This window comes from Adelges cooleyi, unplaced genomic scaffold (genome assembly GCF_023614345.1).
Source record: "Adelges cooleyi isolate 19-005CV unplaced genomic scaffold, UGA_ACOO_1.1 ACOO_flye_CR_arks_rails_tigmint_CR_PRNA_247, whole genome shotgun sequence".
Classification (NCBI taxonomy): Eukaryota; Metazoa; Arthropoda; class Insecta; order Hemiptera; family Adelgidae; genus Adelges; species Adelges cooleyi.
Window position 1 is genome coordinate 5,067,123 of NW_026095912.1, and position 21,407 is coordinate 5,088,529.

The window sequence follows — 21,407 nt, forward strand, 5'->3', positions numbered from 1 at the left end:
GCACGCGACCGACGATCGACGGTTCCGGAGCCGCCAGCTGAAAGACCTCTGGGAGATGCACTGGCAATGCTGTCGGCTGGTCGACGCCGCGTCTCGGTGTTACGGGCTCGACCTTCTCCTGAACCTCACCGTCTGCATGATGTTCTTCATCGTGTACGCGTACACCACGATATTGTCCGTGTACGCCACCCGCCTGGACAAGGCCTCCGAAATATTCTGGAACGTCGGACTGGTGTGCCAGCTGGTATGTGTGTCCATTCGTGTGATGTTCGTATCCTACCGGGCGGAAAGACTCAAACGAGTGGTAGGTAAATATTAAGGGGGCTAATTATTACCTAATTATATATTATCTTTTATTGCCTAATACATTTTATAATAAATAAATGTGAGCCAGTTCCGGGACACTGATTAAAATTAACACGGGTAAGATACTTATCAGACAAAAGTGGGTGATAAGGTGATATGAAGTGGTGTAGGAGTGAGATAAGAAAGTATTTTTCAAAAAAACACCCCTAAGGAGGTGAATTGTAGGTCGCAAATTGAATTTATAATCAATGCAGAGATTTGAAATTTGTAAATTAGCTTTACAATAAAAAACATATTTTTTCTTTCATTTCACATAGCCACAGCAAAGCAAGTAAGGGTATTAAATTTAATGATGTATTTCCTCAGTTAATCTATGTTTACTATATTACTTTTAATTCCCATTCACTTCATATATAAATATAATATTATATATATATATATATATATATATATATATAGAGAGAGAGAGAGAGAGGGAGTGAGAGATTGTTTATTTAAAAAAATTAAAAGCAATAAGTATGATGAAATGAGCAATATATAATTAATGTGTTAAAAGTAAATAAAAATAAAAGTAAAACTTAAATCTTTTCTTTTTTTTTAAAGTTGTTTGTAAAAGTTTTGTATAAACTTTACAGCATGATAATGAATGATGATTAGGATGATAAGAACAATAGTACTGTCTTCTATTACCGGCATTATCTCTTTAAAGTTGACATAAAAAGTAAAAAAAACTTGAAATTTAGGAGGGTATACTCGTAATTTTTTTCACTGACAAAGCCGTACAGCTGTTATTAATTTTTAGATGGAAACGGAATAAATTAGGTATAAAGTATATGCTATTTAAACGAAATTATATTTAAAATAAAGTTATGTTCTATATACATATAATACATAGAGATAATTTTAGATAAACATTTCAGTAATTTTGTGCAAAATTCGACAATCTCGAACAACTCGTTTTTAAACTATTCCCGCCATTTTGATAGTGCCGCTGTTCTGGCGTGGCAAGTTGCTAAAGACGATGTCTGTCTTATGTATTCCTGGTATCTTAGTATAGTTACGGTTAAGGGTGACTCGCCCTTTTTGATTTCCCGTTAGAGCTCAGTGGATTTGCCCTCTTCGATAGTACCGTGTAATGCCGCATCCGTTTCGGCGGCGTCAACGTCGCAGCATTTGTAACGGAAAAATTGACAAAAACGGTACCAGGAGTGTATGAGCCGAGTACTGTAAAATGAGGTGAATCGGAGAACGAGATCAAAGTATGGGAATGCAACAAGAAAACTTACTTTATTTTATTTTGCACATTTTTGCACACAACAGATTTTGGAACATGACCACCAATAACATATTATCACAATTCACATTATATAAAATAAATATATTATATTATAATCATTCTTAATCCCAATCTGGCCCTAAGATTATGTATATATTGCTTAAATAAATATTTATTAAATTAGGTAATTTCGACCAAAAAAACATAAATTGTACAAAGTTTTATAAAAACGATTTTCTTAGTAAAACACATAATTAATACTGATCTCATTTAACACCATTCTGAATAATTCTTTTTAGCAAAAAGCATTTACTTTCTAACTTTTTACCGTCGCTCATAATGTTATATGAGCAAGGGGTTTTACAATTTTTAAAGGTAAGGAAGAATTGTTCAATGTCAAAAAGTATGTATTTAAAAAAAAACAATTTGGGAAGATTTTATTTTTATTGTTTTGCGTTTTTTCTAGCCTTAAAAAATGTATCGTATTATAAATGCGCAATTAGATTATCCTGTTCAACCTACCCATATTTTTGTATCAATTTTGTTTTTATGACTGTTATTTTCCTGTAAAAAGTCGGTGCAGAATTAAAAATAGCAAAAATAGTACTAGGAGTGTATAAGCTGAGTTACCTTTCAATCGTCGTTTCTTTAAACATTTTAGAAACTGCACAATACCCAAGTAAAGCAGAACCATTTTTAAAACGTACAAATGTGCATGACATATTTATATAGTGATTTATTTAAATCTAGACATTATTTAAATACAAACTCAAATAATAAATACATTATTATTTGTATGTGCACAACAATCCAAATAACAATTTCAACACCATTTTTATTTGAACGAATTTAAGTAACAAAAAATGAGCAAAGTGTGACGAGGCATAGTGAGATAGTGGAGTATAAAGAGTTTATAAGTAAATATATGACCTACCAAAAAGTTTAAGAATTTTTTTATTTAAAAATAAGCTTTTAGGTTCATATACAAATCACATAAATAAATAATATAAAAATTAAAAATAGTAACATATATTATATATTTATTCAAATATATATTAATTTAATATTTTAGATACATGATCAATTGTATAATTGCTTTAACGTGAGTTGTAAAAAATAATACATTTTTTGTTTTTTTTGCAGGCAGAAGATTTAGTTAAAATATCACTAAGGAACGTCCTGGCAAGCGGTGACATGAATGACATTTCTAATATCATCCTGGTATAATATTATAACACCTAAATAATTAGACACTTGCTTGTTTTAGTTTTCAACAACGTTTTAATGCGAATATTCCTAATGGTAAATGATTTCAGATTAATGCGTTTACCAATCAAATAGTCAACAGGAACATAAACATGTCGGCTTGCGGATTCTTTTCTGTCAACCTGTCGTTTTTTCACGGGGTAAATATTAAAATATATCCTATCAAATTTAATACAATGATTATTATAATAGCCTATATTATGCCAAAAATTTATCTTTTGTTCCATTATTATTGCTGTTAACAACCATCACCACTAGTTCTAATTGATCACAATTAAAGCTATAAAATAACATTGCTATTTGACTTTTTCAGCTAATTCGACTAGCAACAACCTATTTGATTGTCGTCATTCAGTACAGTTCAAAAGCTCCAAAGTAACACCGAGACAAATCAGTGTCGTTAAAAAAATATTTTTTTTTAATATTTGTAGATGCCAGTAGTCACAATAAAAAAAATTATTGATTAAAGAAAAAGTGAAAAATCGTTATAATAATCTATGATCTGTAATTTGATGTATCTGTGATTTGTTTTGCGGCTGTAGGCACAGATATAGTGTAAAATTCGTTTCTTTATAAATAACCATATGGGTTCAGTTATTGTACACACATTTAAAAAAATAAATAATTTACCTAGAAATTGTATAAAATTACAAGTAGTTTTATAAAGTTCCAAATCTATACCCGTTAAAACTTCAGTAAGTTTAATATCTATTTCATTTGTATCAAATTTCTTGTTTAAAATATTTAAAAAAAATCGTATTAAAATTATACATTATTATTTATTATTATAAATATCTTCTGAAATAAAATAAAACATTTTTGGTGAAGTTAGAAATACTCATATCGCAAAAGAACTATGAGTAGAGACACAACACAAACACCCTGCATATGTATATTAGATCAAATTTAAAAACGTCTATTTACTACACTCAGGTCTATAAAAATATAATGGAGTAAAGAGGTTTATACAGTTGTATTGTTTGCACATATTTTTCTGAAAACTCTTTAAATGAGTAAGATATTAATAATTTACTAAAAAAACATTTTTAATGCTGCATATTTTTTTACCAAAATTTACTATAGTAATTTTTACATACCTACTATGAACAATTTTAAAAGACAATCCTAAAATTCTATTTTTCTAGGTCAGTCTGAAATAGTATAAATATATTATAGTCCTTTTCCAATCAGTTGTGGTATGTATCATATTTAAGCAGTTTAAGGAGAGTTTTCTTTTAACAATGTATTTATAATAATTGGCCCGTTCGCATTAAAACGCTAAACTCATCGGTGGAACCGTATGATACCAATGGATTTATACTGTCTGTGTATATGCTGGTAGACGCTAAGAAGGCACGATTCACATGGGAGTAATTAAGTCGAACGAGATGTCTGACAGATAAATCTTTGATATACCAACGGAAAGGCTAATACCTAGTCATTATTATTTCTATTATATTTCATCGGAGAGCCATTTTTTTCTTACAGGAAATAGTTGGTTAAGTTTTATATAATATGTGTTGGGCTGTAATGTTATTTTACTAATATCACCTTAAACAAAAGTATTATGAGTTGCGATAGTCTGGAGTAATTTCTTGACAATAAGTAAACAAAATACAAAGGTTGATAAGTATGCGATGTGTCTGTGAAGTGAGCCATACAATCGAGCAGAACACTACTAATCAATTAAGTTGTTTAAATATAATAATACTTACTTTTTTCTAGTTAAAAATATATTATAGTACAGTATCAATGTGTACAAAATTGTAATATTAATAAAAGGTTAGTGGAAAAAGATTGATCCAAATTAAAAACACTGCGGCATTTTTTTAAGCGTCACTTATCTTATCATATTATTAAAATGTAGTTTTTTTAAAAGTAAGCGTATGTGTGTAAATTATCAGGTACTTGCACAATTATGAAATATTAAAAAATATATTTTGTATGAACTAATGATCGTCAAAATCAAATATATAAGTATATCACGAATTAAAAAAATGCATTTATTTCTGTATTGTTGAATAAAAACCTGTGTGGAAAGAGCAATTCAATGACAGTTACATGATTAGGAACTATTTATGTTAGATTAGATGGGAATTTAAAATATACTGGAAAAATTATATTAACTCGTGGTCGTTATTCAACTAAGTACAAACACTGTAAAACAGTTGATTCTACGATTTAAACATAGTGAATTGCATTTATCATTACAAAGAGTAAGAGTTTTAAGTATACAAAGAGCATTGGTAATAAAAAAACTAATTTAGAGCTTTGTAAAACTTTAAGAGACACCTGTGTGTATAATATTACATTATAGTATTAGGTATACAATTATTATTGTATACTACTACAATTTAATTATTATAAAATTGACGTTGAAAAAAAAAATGAATGTGATTAAACTAACGAATTTAAAACTCGAAAAAATATATTATTATTGTACATTATATAGCTACTTAATACGGCTATTACACAGAATTGAAAGCATCGCAGAACTTCCTTTCGATTATGTTATGCCACCGAGTTTTGTATGGTGTGTAAAATGGTAATGCTATTTGTTTTTTGCTCGACGTTTTACTATGTACTGTTTGCATTATTAAATTGTCCAGTCGTACATCGTTTCTTCTAATGTGTTTCAGTTGTGCGACAAAATGAATAAAAAACAAAACGCACATAGGGGCTGAACACAATATGTAATAAACACAAACATATTGAACGTCAAATATTGTGATTATTTCCATATAATACATTTTTAACGAAAACCAAACACATACACACACACATACAAGGTGATTCTTTTATCATGGGCCACTCAATATCTCATAGAGTTCAATAAGACATTTAATTCATGTTTATTTGTATACAATGTGATCTCAATTTTTTACAACTTTTTTTGTTTTTACCCTCCTCCCAACTTAGATTTTTTTTAATAACTTACAAGTTGTGCGGATGTACCTACTACACCATCCTATAAGGGATTTGATTTGTAACACGACTCGAAATAATGTTGTCCGAAGCCATACATTTTCCTCTTTACTATACAGTTAAAAACTTAAAAAATTCTTAAAACCCAAAAACTAAAACTACAAATTGCCCGTTATCGGTCTTCGTGACCACCTGAAATAAATAAAAAAACTAATACCATAAGGGATAAAAAACGGGTGCTCAAAATTAGTTTCAAGCACAGTTTTTCTGTACAAAAAAAAAAAAAAAATACTCATCGTAAGGAAAATAAAAAGATTCATAAATTGACGTACAATTTTAATATTTACTATCTATTTATTTCCTTTGAAATATATAATTATTCATAAATTTAACCCTTTTTTTTTTGTATTAACGTAAAATTTAAAAACTATCAAATAATTATATTTTACCTTTTAACATGCTTTTCTTTAACTCGCTAACACGTACGTTTGTACGGGTATTTTTCAAATCTTGCAAAATTAATTTAACCCACTTCCCGATGTCGTAGAGGGCTGAAACTTGGCACAGACACTCATTTTAAATGACAATACAATGTTCCTTCAAAATATTGGGACCCAGAAATCCAGGTCGCAAATGCCGGAGGTTAAAATATGCATATATAGTATACATGTATATAAATCGATTTTTTCATAAATGATAATTTAAAATTTGTATACGGAAAAAAACACAATTATTTGTTTATGACAGTTACTGAGACACACGACAGAAGTGGGCGTTCAATGCCACAACTTCAAAAATACAAACTCGTTAGCTCTCAAATGTATTAGTTTTGTTTGAATTTTTACTTAATTATACCTAAATAGTCTAAAATATCAAAAAAGAATACCGTATAGGTAGGTACCATTAAAATGTATGTCAATCCAATATTAGAAAAAAATAATTTACAAAAATAAATAAGTTATTGTTCAATAATTATTGTAATACGTTTTTTTAAATAATCGTGTTGATTTACTTATGTTTATTGAAACGAAATCGTTTTTAGTATACACCGGAGCAAGTTTAAGCATGACTGGTGTAAGCTTATCTGTGCTGTCAATTGGTGCGCTATCAAAAGCATGCGCTCGAATTTAGACGGCGGCGAACATATTATAACAAGACCGTCTTTTATGCATTCTTCCATACCGTCTGATCCAAGGAAGTCGATCCAACTTTCAGGACATTCAGACCTTCCAGGATACTAGGTAATGAAACTCACTTTATTTATTCATGCTTATTATTTATTTATAAAGTATTAATGTTGTTGTTGTTTTTTTTTTTGCTACTTATGCAATATTAATTTGGCATTACAATTTATTTAGATAGAGTTTTATTAAATTAAAATAAAAAATAAAATAAAATTGAAAAAAAATATGTTTCATCACAACTCACATTAGGTATCAAACATGTTTCTCATTGTAATTGTAAATATTTAATAAAAAAGCGCATTGAAAAAAAATAAAAATAAAATATACGATCCGATTTTACAGACAACATTTTTATAATACATTTTTCTTTTAAAATATTAACATCAAAATATATCTGTGGTCCTAAGTTTAATAGTGACAAAATTATTAATAGGTAAATATAAGTTTTTATAAAAACAAAATAAATAATACTAGCAAAAAAAAATTGTTTTGTCTTTTGTTAAGTAATTATTATAAAAATCCGATTATAAAACAATTAGAATAATTTTATATAACAATCGAAATATGCAACAACACAAATACTTCACTGCGAATCATTTTTTTAATTACCTTAGGTACAAGAAAAAAAAATTATTTTCAAACTAATAAATTATTTTTTCTGTAGATATATTTACCGAACCTTATATTTATAGTGTCCTGTGTACTTAATGTATTTTAGTATAGTTTTATTAAAATTTAAACCGTCTTCTTTATTTAACAAATAATAAATCTAATATAGTATATAGTATTTGTTTATAATAAAGTTGAAATTTATTTGTTTTCATAAATTCTAATATGTTAATTATATTTAACTTATTTGTTATTTTTTTTATTATTATAACTTTACCATTGACTTCAATTTTTAGTATCTTTATTAACCCCAATAAAGTTTATTATAAAGTCCAATTATGAGACTATTCTAAAATCAATGACACATTATAGCGTAAAAAATATGTTATGTTAACATTAACTTTTAACTTACTAATTGACTGAATGATTAATTTCACTTGCATTGCTGAGCAATGATTCTTTATTGAATAATCAAGCACACAGTTTATACAAATTTTGTCTAATACCATTGAATACGTAAACTTGAACTTTTTAATTACTAACAAACATTCAGTAAACGTATTAGAAAATCTGACATCTGTTATCCTGATAGCAAAGTATAAAATTCATATTTGTAAAATATCTAAAAAAGGTATGTATTTTAAGCAGTACATAAAATCATTTAAGACATAACATTTAAGGAATAATTATGACCCGTATTTTTACCACAAAAACATACTTACAAGAAAAACTTCACGTCGCATCGATCAATTTCGATTATTATTTTTTTTAAATAAAACAGTTTAAAATAAAAAAGGAAGAATGTATATTCCGCATTGATCACCGATTTTTAAGTTTTGAATTCTGTGTATTGTTAAAAACGTTTGAATGTTTATTTTTTTTTTTTACCTTACATTTTTAATGTATAAATAAAAAAAATTGAGATGTTTCAAACTGTAAAAAGTGTTTTTGAAACGAAAAAAAAAGTTATTAAAATCGGTTTACTCTACAAAGCGGTTAAGTCCAGTAAAGTCATTTTTCACCACCAAAATAACTAAACTCGTAAAAAAAAATTGTACTTGAATATACCCTGAAGCTCATACGAATTAAATTAAAAATAATTTAACATAGTTGAATTCTATTTAACACATTTTTTTTTTCTTGAATAATGACTATATTTGGCCCCTTTATAAATAGTCTCAGACGGGGCCCTTAATACGCTTGTACTATATCAAAAAAATATAAATATTTATTTTTGTGCTGTAGATAAAGTAACATTCAAACACAAACTGTGAAATGTGTTTTTGAGAATTTGTACATTTGATATTTTATCTATTTTCATATGCTAACCAAAGAGAAAATACGACCAATGGCCAGAGCTGCCGCGGTTTTTTTGTTAAATAAAAAAAAACAAAAACAAAGAGAAAATAGTAATTTATAAATAAAGGAACATGATTGTTGAACTGGTCTAGGGTCTTTGGTTCAAATAAAATATTATCAATATCAAATTAAACAAAGGAAAAGATAATTAATGTCTTAAATGGGAACGGAAAGAGCTAAGACTGTACATGAATTTATGCCTTGGTAGGTATTATATGCTTACCCAGAGTTCAGTGGCCGATACTAGTTAATAAGCGTTGAGTGAAAAATCTATATTATCTTAAACATATTTTTACACGTTAAAATTTGCATGTATTACATTTAGGGACATGTTTGCCTTAAGCTAATATATTGATTACCTGTATTAAATTACACATTAGACTTTTTTTTATGGTTTCTCAGTTCTGTTTTAACGAGTTTTGAATTTCACAATGGTTCCGTTTAAATGGTGTAAATATTATAATATTCCAATTTGACGCGCATACTCGAATATTGTACCTACTTACTTACTATGCTTACGAAAAACTAAATCGGCTTAAGAAAATATCACAGTTTTGTACCGGAGTGTAGTACACGTGTATATATATATATATTATAACAGGTCGCCTGAGGACGAAATATAACTATTGTAAAATTAATCATCTATGAGAAAGTAATTTTTCACTTTAGAAACGATTATTTGTTAACTGATATCTCACGTCTTTTGTATAACCGACGAATAAGGTGGATCTTGAATCGACCAAAGAAGTTCTGAAGAACACAGTCGAATTACTACTACCTTTTTCGTCGGTAGTACAGCAAACATGTGTATTATCTATTTAAAAATAATTTTCTTTTTTTAAAGTGAGTTACGTCAATAAAGGCTATTAAAAAAAAAAAAAAAAGTGCGTTACGTCAGTATTTGTGGCGTAAAAATAAACTTTGATACCAAAATAGCACGTCAAGCCAAAATTCAAACTAGAAAACGTAGAAACCCTTGGCTTAAGTATCAATTAGTGTTTGAAAATAAAACTCTAAACAGTTATATAACACCATAGTCTACTATGTATAAATATATATAATAATACGTTACGCTTGGAGTTCCAATTATTTATATTGACAGAGTTTGATTGCATAAGTATTCCAAAGGCTGCCCTTCCAACACTGCTGTACAATTTTTGTATTTATAATAAAATTAATTTTCCCCCTTATAATAATTAGAATATAATTTATTAGAAAAAAAACATTTGTACATAAATTGACTTTTCGAATACACAAAAATCATTTTTCATCGGCGGTTAAAACGATTTGTTTATTATCGACCAAAATACTGGTTAGGTTAGGTTTAGGTTAGGTAACCATTAAATTGACTAATGAATTTTTTTAATTTTGTCAAATTATTATTACGGAAATACAAAACAGAACAAAAAATATCTCTTCATAAATTCGGACAATTAAATGACAATGCTACCAAAATACTTTTTTAAAAGAGAACATTTTTAAATAGGTACTATTTTTGAAGTCATTATAGACAATTGTTTGTTTCCATTTGTGATTCAATCATATTGTATTGTATAACTTGTAGTTACAGCTGTGCTCACAACAGAGAACATTTAAGAATAAGTAGTTATAATAACTGTCAAATATTATACCCAACCCCCCCCCTTAATTTTTTTACCTCGGGACATCACACATATTTCGTTAGAGAATAACATAATATTATCTATACAAATTAAAATGAAACTACCATGAAAATGAAAGATTTTCCAGAGAAAGAATAAAAACACAAAATTATACTGATTTAATAACTTTCAACTAATTAATATTGAAATTATTATTATTTAATTTAAGTACGTATGATAACAGTGGTTGTATAATTATATTTGCATAAGTTTTAAATGATACTCTTGAATCTATTATAACGGAAAATTTGTCTACTTTAAAATTATTTGAATGTTTTTTTTTCGACTGTAACAAATGTGAACTATTTTTCTTTAGTTTCTGGAATGCAAAATGGTTTTGTGTTTTCATTCTAATAATAATTATTATTATTAATTACCGATTTACATATACTCGACAAAGCTGGCAAAATAGTTGTATTCAATTTATTTGATTTTGTTAATTGATATTTTTGTAATTGGTAGTGCGCGCTCATAAGTAGTACCCAAGACTCGGCGGGTCCCAAGTGTAAATTAACGATTGTCGAGTTAATAATGCCCTTAAAAAAAAGACAATCTCCAAACGGTGTTCCATAAATAACGGTCGTCAAGAGTAATTGAACGTTATTTGTCAATAAGCTTTTTTTATATACGTGTATCATTATCAGGTACCAGGTGAAGTCGGCGCTTAACAAATTACCGCCGTTTAATGTTTATCCAAAAGTAATCTTATAAGTGTTTTCGCCAAACGCTCAAGCGTCGCCGTCCGTTACTTAAGACGTTTCAATTTATTAACTGACACATTTTGATTGTGTTTTTTACACTCATCACATTTTAAATTGTACACATAATAATATTATGTATAGGTACTTATTTATTATATTTTGTCATCCGATCGTTTATTATTTAATCAAAATTATATAACATTATTTACAGTAAACGCCGCTGTCAAACGTTAATATGATAAAAACCTGTAAAAACGCATAAAAGCTGACCGTTAAACCGTTACTAAATTCCGAATACAGATTTATCATTTATATAAGTTGTCTATAATATCTAAATCACAGCAGTTATATTTTGTGTCCCTTCATAATGCTGTTTCACAGTGGTCTAGAATTCAAAAATGGTGATCGAAAATAAATATATGTGGTTTATTTATTAATAACTAAGTGCTGTAATACTTAAGATATAAAATTAAAAATTAATTATTTTGGTACAGCACGTGTATTTTAAAATTCATCGACTAGGGTGTAATCAAAGAATATATATAAGTAACGTATATTATACGTTCTTAAAAAAATCTCTCTGAAAACTTAAAAAAATTGAAATTAAATACGTTACTTAGTTGTTATGCGTTATTGGTTACTGATATTTTTTTGAGAACCTAAAGGCATTTAGAAGGATTTGAACCCACCTCCATTTTAGACGAAAATGATTAACAGCAAATTACAAATCAGCTACTTCAAAAACTTAATAAATTACCCATTTTTAAACTATTACATAGGAAAAATTAATTTTAGCCACATTTTTTTAATTATACGATTTACACATTTGTACATGCTTGGACAATAGAAAAATATTTTAGCTTTGAAATGTTAGTACTTATCTGTTGTGTCTTCTAAGTCAGGCGTTTTCTATTCATATAAAAATCTTATACGGTGACATTTGATAACGGCAATGTTTTGTATTAAGAGCAACACAGACAATTTTGTCAATTATTTAATTGAGTAATATCAGCGCAATAACTATTGTTTTATTTTTTACTACTTCTTATGCTATGTTTCTAACACTGATCGCAAAACTCAAATTAAAAAATCATATACCTATTTTGATATAATTTTTTTTCAGAACGAACTGTATAGCCTTCAGTGAAACTAATACGCTTCCAATGGATTTCAATGAATATAGGAATAGAGGTATTATGAATATGTTATTTTTAATATTTGACGACAAAATTATTATAATACTTGTATAAAAACTAAGATTTTAGCTTACAAAACTACTAAGTTTGTTTAGTTTAACAAATTCCTGGTTAAAATATAATAAAGATAAAATCATATGAATATAAAATTTTTTATAGATTTCTCACAAATAATATTTTGTTGTTTTAAGTTGTTGAGGTTAACGGTGCAATATAATTTTTATGATAAAATAATAAAAGTAATTCGTGTAAAATGGTATCAAAATCCCTTAATCCAAAATAGGGTATCATCACTCCACTTTTGAGACATAGCTGATGGTTAACATGGGGTTAGCTCGTATCATTGGTTATAATTATATAATCAATGCTTATGTGTTTCTGATAGTGTTTGGTCAAACATTTGCGAAAAAGAGTTCATGTCACTACTATATTCGGAAAACCCGTACGTGTTATACGGGTTTTTCGGTAAAACATTAGAAGTCATATGACGATTTTATTAGTGGTCTTACGTTTTGAGCGAAGAGGAAGTCAACTCTGAAATGTCTTAAAACAGTTTTTGGACACTTTAGACATGGCCCTGGTAATCCCAGTTACACACTGAATATTCCCCCTTAGGTAAAATGATGGTGGACTACATAGCGAATTATTTGGAGACAATCCGGGAGCGACGAGTGTACCCGAACGTGAGTCCGGGATACTTGAGGAACTTAACACCTGACAGCGCGCCAGTTGATCCCGAATGCTGGGAGCACATTATGGACGACGTGGAAAACATTGTGATGCCCGGCGTGAGTATAGAAATGTGTTTATAATTTTGATTTCCTATACTGTTTCATTTGCATCAATCAAATCCTCAGATAACACATTGGCAGTCGCCTCATATGCACGCGTATTTCCCGGCGTTGAACTCCTTTCCGTCGCTGTTAGGTGACATGCTGGCTGACGCTATCAACTGCTTGGGTTTTACATGGGTAAGTTATAACGGAATCGGGCTTGCGACATAATATTCCTTGAGAAATATTTCAAACAAAAATACTCCTAATGTGTAATAAAACTAGAAATAGTTATTATGAAGTATTAGATCAATAAATTTACACTAACTAAACTTGTAACCGAAATCTTTAATGATTGATTTACAACAGGCGTTCAAAAAAAACCGTTGAAGGAGTTGTAAACAAGTAATGATAAAGCCCGTGATTTTTTTCTTTTGTTTCACTCAACAATAATTGCTGTAATAAAAAATTTAAACGAACTAAGTTAAAAATAAGTATTCTACTGACGTGATAATTACTTATAAATTTTAAAAGTTAACTGTATTTGGGTGTTTTACTTATGAATTCCAGATTTTTTTATTTAAAATGAATCGTGTTTGTATGTTAAACATTACCTTAAAACCAATTTCCTTCCCAGCTCTGCATCGATGCTAAAAGACGAAACTTAAGAGATCTTTGCGAGCAGTTAGATGTAAGAAATTTAGGTTAGGCTGGTTTTCATATAAAAATATAAAAATGGCAAATATCTTTAACCGATTAGCTCATAATTTTGTGCTGCAATTATTATAACTTTAGTAATGATTGGAGCATAAGATTTACATTGATGTGTGTGTTTTCTGAAGACACAATAACTTCTTAACCACCTGACCAACTCTTAACCACAAATATAATACACTTAAGCGTACTTCGGTACTAATATACCGTAGCAGTATAATCCGCTTACAACAAACTGAGACCTATTTGGGGCTAACAACCTCCATTTATACTTATGTAGCAACGTCATCCCGGAAGTGATGACTCATCGTCAACACGTGTTTAACAAATGTTTTGTAAAACAATTTGTAGTATGTTTAAGTACCACTTTAACAAATTGACCTTATTTTTTAACGTTTTCATTGGCTATTGCCTTTTTAACATTAGTTTTTAATCTAAATAATTCTATAGAAAGAGTCTCATTAACTAGACACCTCCCTGTCCCCCATGTAGGCCAGCAGCCCGGCATGTACAGAACTGGAAATTTTGGTGATGAACTGGTTGGGCAAGATGATCGGTCTGCCCGAAAGTTTTTTGCATACTCACAACGAGAGCATGGGTGGCGGTGTTATCCAGGTGAGTAAAAAACGTTATTGTGCCAATGAAACTTTTATGCTTAACGATTTTCAAATGATGACTAAATCTGAAATCAACATTTCGAACAACAGTTATTGCATTCGATTAGGTCCAATTCCCAGCTAGTCTTCCCATCCTACACAAGTCTCCTAAAAAGTAAGACTGTATCACTTAATTCTTTCTGCGATTCAAAAGTCATCCACCAGTCTTTGTGTTTTGTACAATCTTTTACTTAACAGATCATTAATTAATATTTAGCATAATTCCGTTACATACATCTTCAATCTAGTTCCAAATGTTCTGTCGAACCGTTAAATTGCCTACCCCTTATCTGCACAATCTTACTTTTCCAATGTCCAACACTAACTTTTGTGTAATATGTCATGCTGTGGCCAGACTACGTCTAGTGAAGCGACGTTTGTGTGTTTGCTGGCGGCCAGGACTCGAGCCATACGCCGTTTACAAGAAATAGACCCGGACCTGGAAGACGTGGAGATCAACAGCAAACTGGTGGCTTATTGTTCGGACCAAGTACGTTCAGAAAGATTGAGGGGAAAATAACGTTTTTTTGTTCGATTGTTGTAACGGGGCCGCATGTCTTACAGGCTCATTCTTCGGTCGAAAAAGCCGGTTTAATCGGTCTGGTGAAAATGCGCTTTGTCGAAAGCGACGAATCCTTATCGTTAAGAGGTCCTCAGCTACAAGAAGCCATTGCCGCCGACAAAAAAAAAAAGCTAATACCGTTTTTCGTGAGTACTCGGATAGTCTAATAGGGCTTGCTTATTTGAATAAATAATGTTATAAAGATACTACGGTTTTTTTTTTTGTATTTCATTTCAATGTAGTTGTGTGCCACTCTGGGTACGACCGGTGCATGCGCGTTCGACAAACTCGAAGAACTCGGCCCTATTTGTAAGTACGCTTGCGAGCACCTCAAAACCACTAACCTAACGGCTAACACAACAGACACAGCACATAGCGATTTAGAATAAAAATTTTTAATCGTAATACAAAACAAATATTTTAATGGTTTATCCAGTCAACCACGTCAACATTAATTTAAAAATATATATATATATTTTATTCCAAGCTGCAATTATTAATTTTTATGACACTAAAGATATGACCTACCTACTTTTAATACGCATTAAAAGCACACCTAACAAAATATCTACTCGTCCTTTAACTAGTTTTAATTCTAAGAGTACATGTATTTGTAAGTATAAATTGAAAACTTTAATTGTTACACTACAGACAATAGTTATTTATATAAGTAAATTTTTTTTTAAAACTACCTCAAGTGGATAAATATTTGTTCGTTTCAAGATTGGTTTTTAAAAACAAAACTAACTCCTAAACTTATTTCTCTAAAACAAACCTATTTCATTAACGCGTAACTTTGAAATTGATTTTAAGTAACACTGATACAGCATACTATTTTTGAATTTGGAGTAGGGCGGGACTTTCCAAAATTCATGTTAACAAAAAAAAAACGATAATACCTACTATTTTTAATTCTTGAAAAACATATATATATATATATATATATATATATATATATATAAAATCTATTTAGTTTGAGAAAAACAAATTATTTGTAGGTTTCTAATTTTACAGATATTCGTATTGACTTCTGCTAGCGTGCCCTTAATAAGGCAAACAAATCGTATCACTTAAAAAATAAATTCACATTTTGCGTTATAGGTCAAGCAGAGAACATGTGGTTCCACATAGATGCGGCTTATGCTGGCACAGCATTTATTTGCCCGGAGTTTCGTCACTGGCTTTCTGGTGTGACTTACGCCGACTCAATTGCGTTCAACCCCAGCAAATGGATGATGGTCCATTTCGATTGCACGGCTATGTGGTAATATTTCTAACATAGATAGAATAGTATATTGAGAGATAGCTTAGTATATTGTATTGGATAAAACCGGTTATGCGGTTTAACGTGAAACCATATTTGGTTTTTGGTTTATTTGATTTATAACGTCTTACTAGGGTAAAAAACAGTGAACACCTCCATAGGACGTTCAACGTGGAGCCTTTGTACTTGCAACATGAAAACTCAGGTAATTGACGTACATAAAAATGTCATGTCTAAATAAATAGTCTGCGTAAATTAATAATATCGTTGATTTAAGTACTTCTCCAATCATAATAGCAAATGTTGTTAAAACTTGATCATTTTTTAAAAGTGCATCAATTATATTTTCTATTCTTTAATAACACTGAAGTTATTCTATAATCAGTTAAACAAAAACAAATTTATATACTGATATATAAATGTAGTGTAAAATGTAGTAATTTTATGATTAAAAATAGCTTTATTATAATAACGCAGAATGAATAAAAGTTATGTAATCATTTTTTATTTCACAGAAATCAACATCTACGTTAGATTTTTAACATAAGAAGTAGTATTTGAAATATTTACTAAGCAAGTTTTAATTTAAATCGACTGAGAAAAGTGTAGTACTCAAAATTATTCTCAAATAAAATAGATCTTGTCAAAAAAAATTAACGCGGCGCTTTAGTTATGCAATATTAGTACACATCTGATATTAATATTCTGTTTTTATCGTCTGCTTACAAAAATTGATTTGCAAAGACAAACTATTTTTAAATCTTTCCTTAATGGTTTTATTTTATTTTTAATTAGGTCTTGCGATTGACTACATGGTGAGTAGTTTATAGAAGTACAGCCATCACTTGTTTTTTAAATATTTGATTTATTATGACATAAAATTTAAAAAATAAGTTTTATCTAGTAAAATATCAATTGTTCGATTTCTATTTTAGCATTGGCAAATACCGTTGAGCAAACGGTTTAGAGCGTTGAAATTGTGGTTCGTGATTAGAAGTTACGGAATAAAAGGTCTCCAGAAGCATATAAGGGATGTAAGTGAAAAAAAAAAACCATATACAAAGAAAGTTTATAAAACTTGTTTAAATTATCTTCATCGACTCAAGTTGTTTTATAATGCCACATAATTTATAGCTCTTTATTTATTTTAAATGCATTTTATTTTACCGTACATGTAAGTTGTGATATAAATATTTTTAAACTATATTTTAGGTAAAAAAATTAAATTAACTGTTAATAGTGCTCCAAATAAAAAAGTGACATAATAATAATATGATGTGATGAATGATAAATGATGTGACATTCTCCAAATCATTTACTGTGTCAACAAATTTACCCAGTTTCATTTAACCAATTCACCGTTCATCATTTCATGCTAAGATGATTGTTTTTTCAGGGCGTACAGTTGGCGAAAAAATTTGAACTCATGGTTATAAACGACACGAGATTTGAAATACCAGCCGCCAGACACTTGGGTCTGGTAGTTTTTCGATTGCGAGGTGAAAACCATCTAACCGAAAGACTGTTGAAACGTTTGAACGCAAGAGGAAGAATACACTGTGTACCGGCTTCTCTCAAAGGTAACACATTAGCTATTACTTATAATACTGTAGTCAACGATAATTGATTTTGAATGTGTGGTAAAATTGGCAAAGCGATTAAACAAAGTTCTGACTAGCTCTAATTGTAACTTGTCAAGGTTTAAAACAATAGGCCTTCGGACTTCACACTTTATAAGACTATTAAATAGTCACTATTTCATAATGGGTCGATTAAGTAATTATGAAAACTATGGACATAAAAGTCGCAAGTCATAAAATAGTCAAGTCGAGTAATAGACCGTCTAGAATGATCACATTCGAATAGGCTTATCGACAATTATTTTCATGTTACTATATTACATTATGCACTTTTTATGAAAATATTTATTCTCGTTCTAGGGAAATACGTTATTCGATTTACAGTAACCTCGCAATACACTACGGTCTTGGACATAACAAAAGACTGGGCCGAAATCAAAGCCACTGCCACCGAAATCATTAACGAATACAAAATCCACGGTTCCGACGCGTCCTTCAACAAGACCAAAGTCACATTGGCCGGTATTTTTTATTTCAATTACAAATAATTAAAAAACTCAGTCCGCCACTGCTTTCGTGTGTTGAACCACTCATTTCGTTTAGACTAGATGTGTTACTATTTATTTTATTGAGTTAATCTGTTTTATTATCTGCTGGCCTTCATAGAGTTCTTCAGATTTTTATGTACATATTGAGAGTCCCAAGCCCAAATGATTTGTAATGAAATGTTACAAAATCTTTCTTTTTTTTTTGTAGAAACTCGAAATTGGAACAACAACTTTGGGGCAAGTTTGCTGTTGGCGAACTCACCTATGTCACCGAAAGTAGTCAACGGTAGTTTCGCTGCGTTATTCGACAACGGAGCCGACTGGTCAAGGAAGCTGTTGAGAAGTGAAACGAAGGACAGTTCCTGTAAGTACAAACGTGACTTCTTAAATCAAAATTCAATTTTCATAATATTGTGTCGTTACATATAATTAATAACAATGCATTGCCCTTATCCAAGCTATGAGGAGGAGGATCCGTGGTATTCTGATGTCTGGCAAGCAGTTCTCTTTGGACTCCCGAATGGATCTAGTCCAGGGAATGATTCCGTCTTCTTCGGGAAAGTCAGCGGATGCCAAAACCAAACCTTTGGAAGACAATAATGGTAAATACTAAGTATTCACACGGCTTGGTTTAGGTCTAATATTGTCCAGCACCGAAATTCTCTATTATAGGAATTCGACAGTATCATAACTATTTTAGTACAACATTACTAATCATGAAAAGCCACTTAAGATTATTAAAGATATTTTATGCTTTAAAAATGTATTACTTTGAGCTTGATAAGGTTCCAGTTAAATTGTATAACTAGACTATACTTATGGAGAACTTCTTACTCAGTTTCCTTCATTCCTGCTAAAAAAAAGTGGAGATATTTCTATTTCAATTGCTTCTCTTGCCACCCTTTTTGCGTAATGGGTTTTTCTGGATAACATTTTTACATTCCCATAGTTAATATTGGTCTTTTTCGTCTGCATGTTACGCTACTACTGATTTTTTTTTTGTTCTTCCAAAACGTTAGCAAAGTCAATTTGTAAACATAAGTGTAACTATAAACCATGTAAATATTTTTAAATACATCTGCCTCCACAGCTTTTTTCAAAGAAAACGTTTTTTTGGTGCTTACAGCATGTTCTATGAACAGTAAAGCAGGGTTTATTCTGTTTGCTTTGTTTTATTCAGAACTGATTTTTGAATTAACCATAATTGGTAATTATTGACTTTAACAAAAACTGTTTCCGTTCGATAGTTGCTTACAACTTTGGAGTCGATTAAAAAACAAATTAATGTTCTACAAAAATCTGAGACTAGATTCAGATTTACTAATGATAATTTTATATGATAGGAATATTGCTATAGAGAAAAAACACCTATTATAAAATCGAAAGAATTTTAGAAAAAATGTCGTGTCCAATTTTGAAAATAACAATGTGAAAAAAGTTATAGCTATTTAAAAAAAAATTGTAATTTTAAATGTTAAATATTAAGCTGAATATTAGGTTTATTAAAAAGTAGATACGAAATTGTCTTTAAAATCTTATCATCTTTCGTTTTTTTATTCGTATTTTTACTCTAAAATCATCAGAATGCGTTTTACTAGCTGTAAAACGCATTCTGCGTAGGTATATATTTTAACGTTGGCTGTATGACGTCTTCTTAATACAACGATGGGGTTTTTTTTTTATATTTTGGTTTTGTTCTATTGTAGTGTCTATTACCAACGTTTCCACTATTTTTCTTCAATATTAATGATCCGCTATGAACTGTCCTATTTTGCCTGTAGTGGTGACAGAAATATAGAATTTTAGTAGCATTTAAAAAAATACGTCAAATATAAACGACGCGCATCGTTGTTTTTTTGTTTTTTGAGGTAGTTAATAAAGTTTTTACTAAAGTAAAAAACTAAAAACAAGGAAAAAGTTAATTTCATACAATTAAATATCAACAATAATCGATAACATACTGTGTATAATATGGTTTTTATATATTTTAACTACAAACAAAAAATAGAGCAGTTAAGAAAATAGCTAATTTTAAACTTAAAATTACAGACGTGTGAGGTCCTCTAACAACAACATCCAAATTTTTACATGGTAAGCTGTTTTCAACAAAGTTATTAGAAATGAAGTTATCAGCCAATGCATATTACAATTTACCTATAATTGTAAAAAAACAATAGCCCATGACGGAATTTAGACAGATTATTGAATTTTAATTTTCAACATGTCACTGTCCTTTTAAACTCCTACTAGCTAGTACCTACTTATATGGTATTTGAAATTATTTTTTTTAGATCAAGTGACTGACAACTGGAACGATGAAAATGAAAAAACTGGAGAACCAAAAAATCTCACAAAAACCAGATTTCTTCGTCACGCACAACACGAAACCAGCTTAAGTCCTTTGATAGAAGACGGCAGTAACGTCGACTTACTTGATTCCATATAGAAAAACGCTTAGCATAAAAAAAACGCATTTTTTAAAAACTATTACCAATTTTTTTTAATAAGCCTTATTGACAAAATGGCTAGATACTACAAAAAAGCACATGTCTTCTTATGCCAAAATTGACCAAATAGTACAGCTTACCCTATCAATTAATGGTAGCCTATTTTTAAAATAAAAACTAAAATTTGCCATGTTAATCAAATGCAAAAAAAAAAATAGAATATGCTTCTATCAATTAAGGGGATAAGTAAAAAAAAGTTTTTTTTAGACAAAGTTTGAGTCAAACTTTGAACTCAATATTAGTCATGTCATTTCTATACGGTTTCCAAGAATGACAAATATTATATGTCATCAAAATCGTTTTGATAAATTAAGTCCAAC

The 21,407-nt window shown here is 29.6% G+C and overlaps 2 protein-coding genes across 3 annotated transcripts; both read left to right on the forward strand.

The window, feature by feature from the left end:
* The first annotated feature begins 232 nt into the window (after positions 1–232).
* On the forward strand, positions 233–3,282 carry LOC126837066 (gustatory receptor for bitter taste 66a-like). Its single transcript, XM_050570807.1, has 4 exons — positions 233–304; positions 2,726–2,803; positions 2,899–2,988; positions 3,162–3,282. Exons 1-4 carry the CDS (start codon positions 266–268, stop codon positions 3,225–3,227), a joined length of 273 nt encoding a protein of 90 aa, XP_050426764.1. The 5' UTR covers positions 233–265; the 3' UTR covers positions 3,228–3,282.
* A 3,680-nt stretch (positions 3,283–6,962) lies between these two features.
* Positions 6,963–21,163, forward strand: LOC126837100 (histidine decarboxylase). 2 transcript variants are annotated; one of them, XM_050570899.1, is made up of 18 exons: positions 6,963–7,014; positions 12,411–12,478; positions 13,099–13,271; positions 13,341–13,454; positions 14,463–14,585; positions 14,982–15,116; positions 15,191–15,334; positions 15,431–15,497; positions 16,290–16,452; positions 16,587–16,657; positions 17,248–17,267; positions 17,388–17,486; positions 17,849–18,032; positions 18,393–18,554; positions 18,789–18,944; positions 19,039–19,182; positions 20,630–20,671; positions 20,872–20,976. In XM_050570899.1, the coding sequence occupies exons 2-17, from the start codon at positions 12,451–12,453 to the stop codon at positions 20,635–20,637; spliced, it is 1,791 nt and encodes a 596-aa protein (XP_050426856.1). In that variant the 5' UTR covers positions 6,963–7,014; positions 12,411–12,450; the 3' UTR covers positions 20,638–20,671; positions 20,872–20,976. The 2 variants fall into 2 exon arrangements, with proteins under 2 accessions (XP_050426856.1, XP_050426855.1); XM_050570898.1 differs by lacking the exon at positions 20,630–20,671 and having other exon boundaries at positions 20,872–21,163.
* Positions 21,164–21,407: the final 244 nt, after the last annotated feature.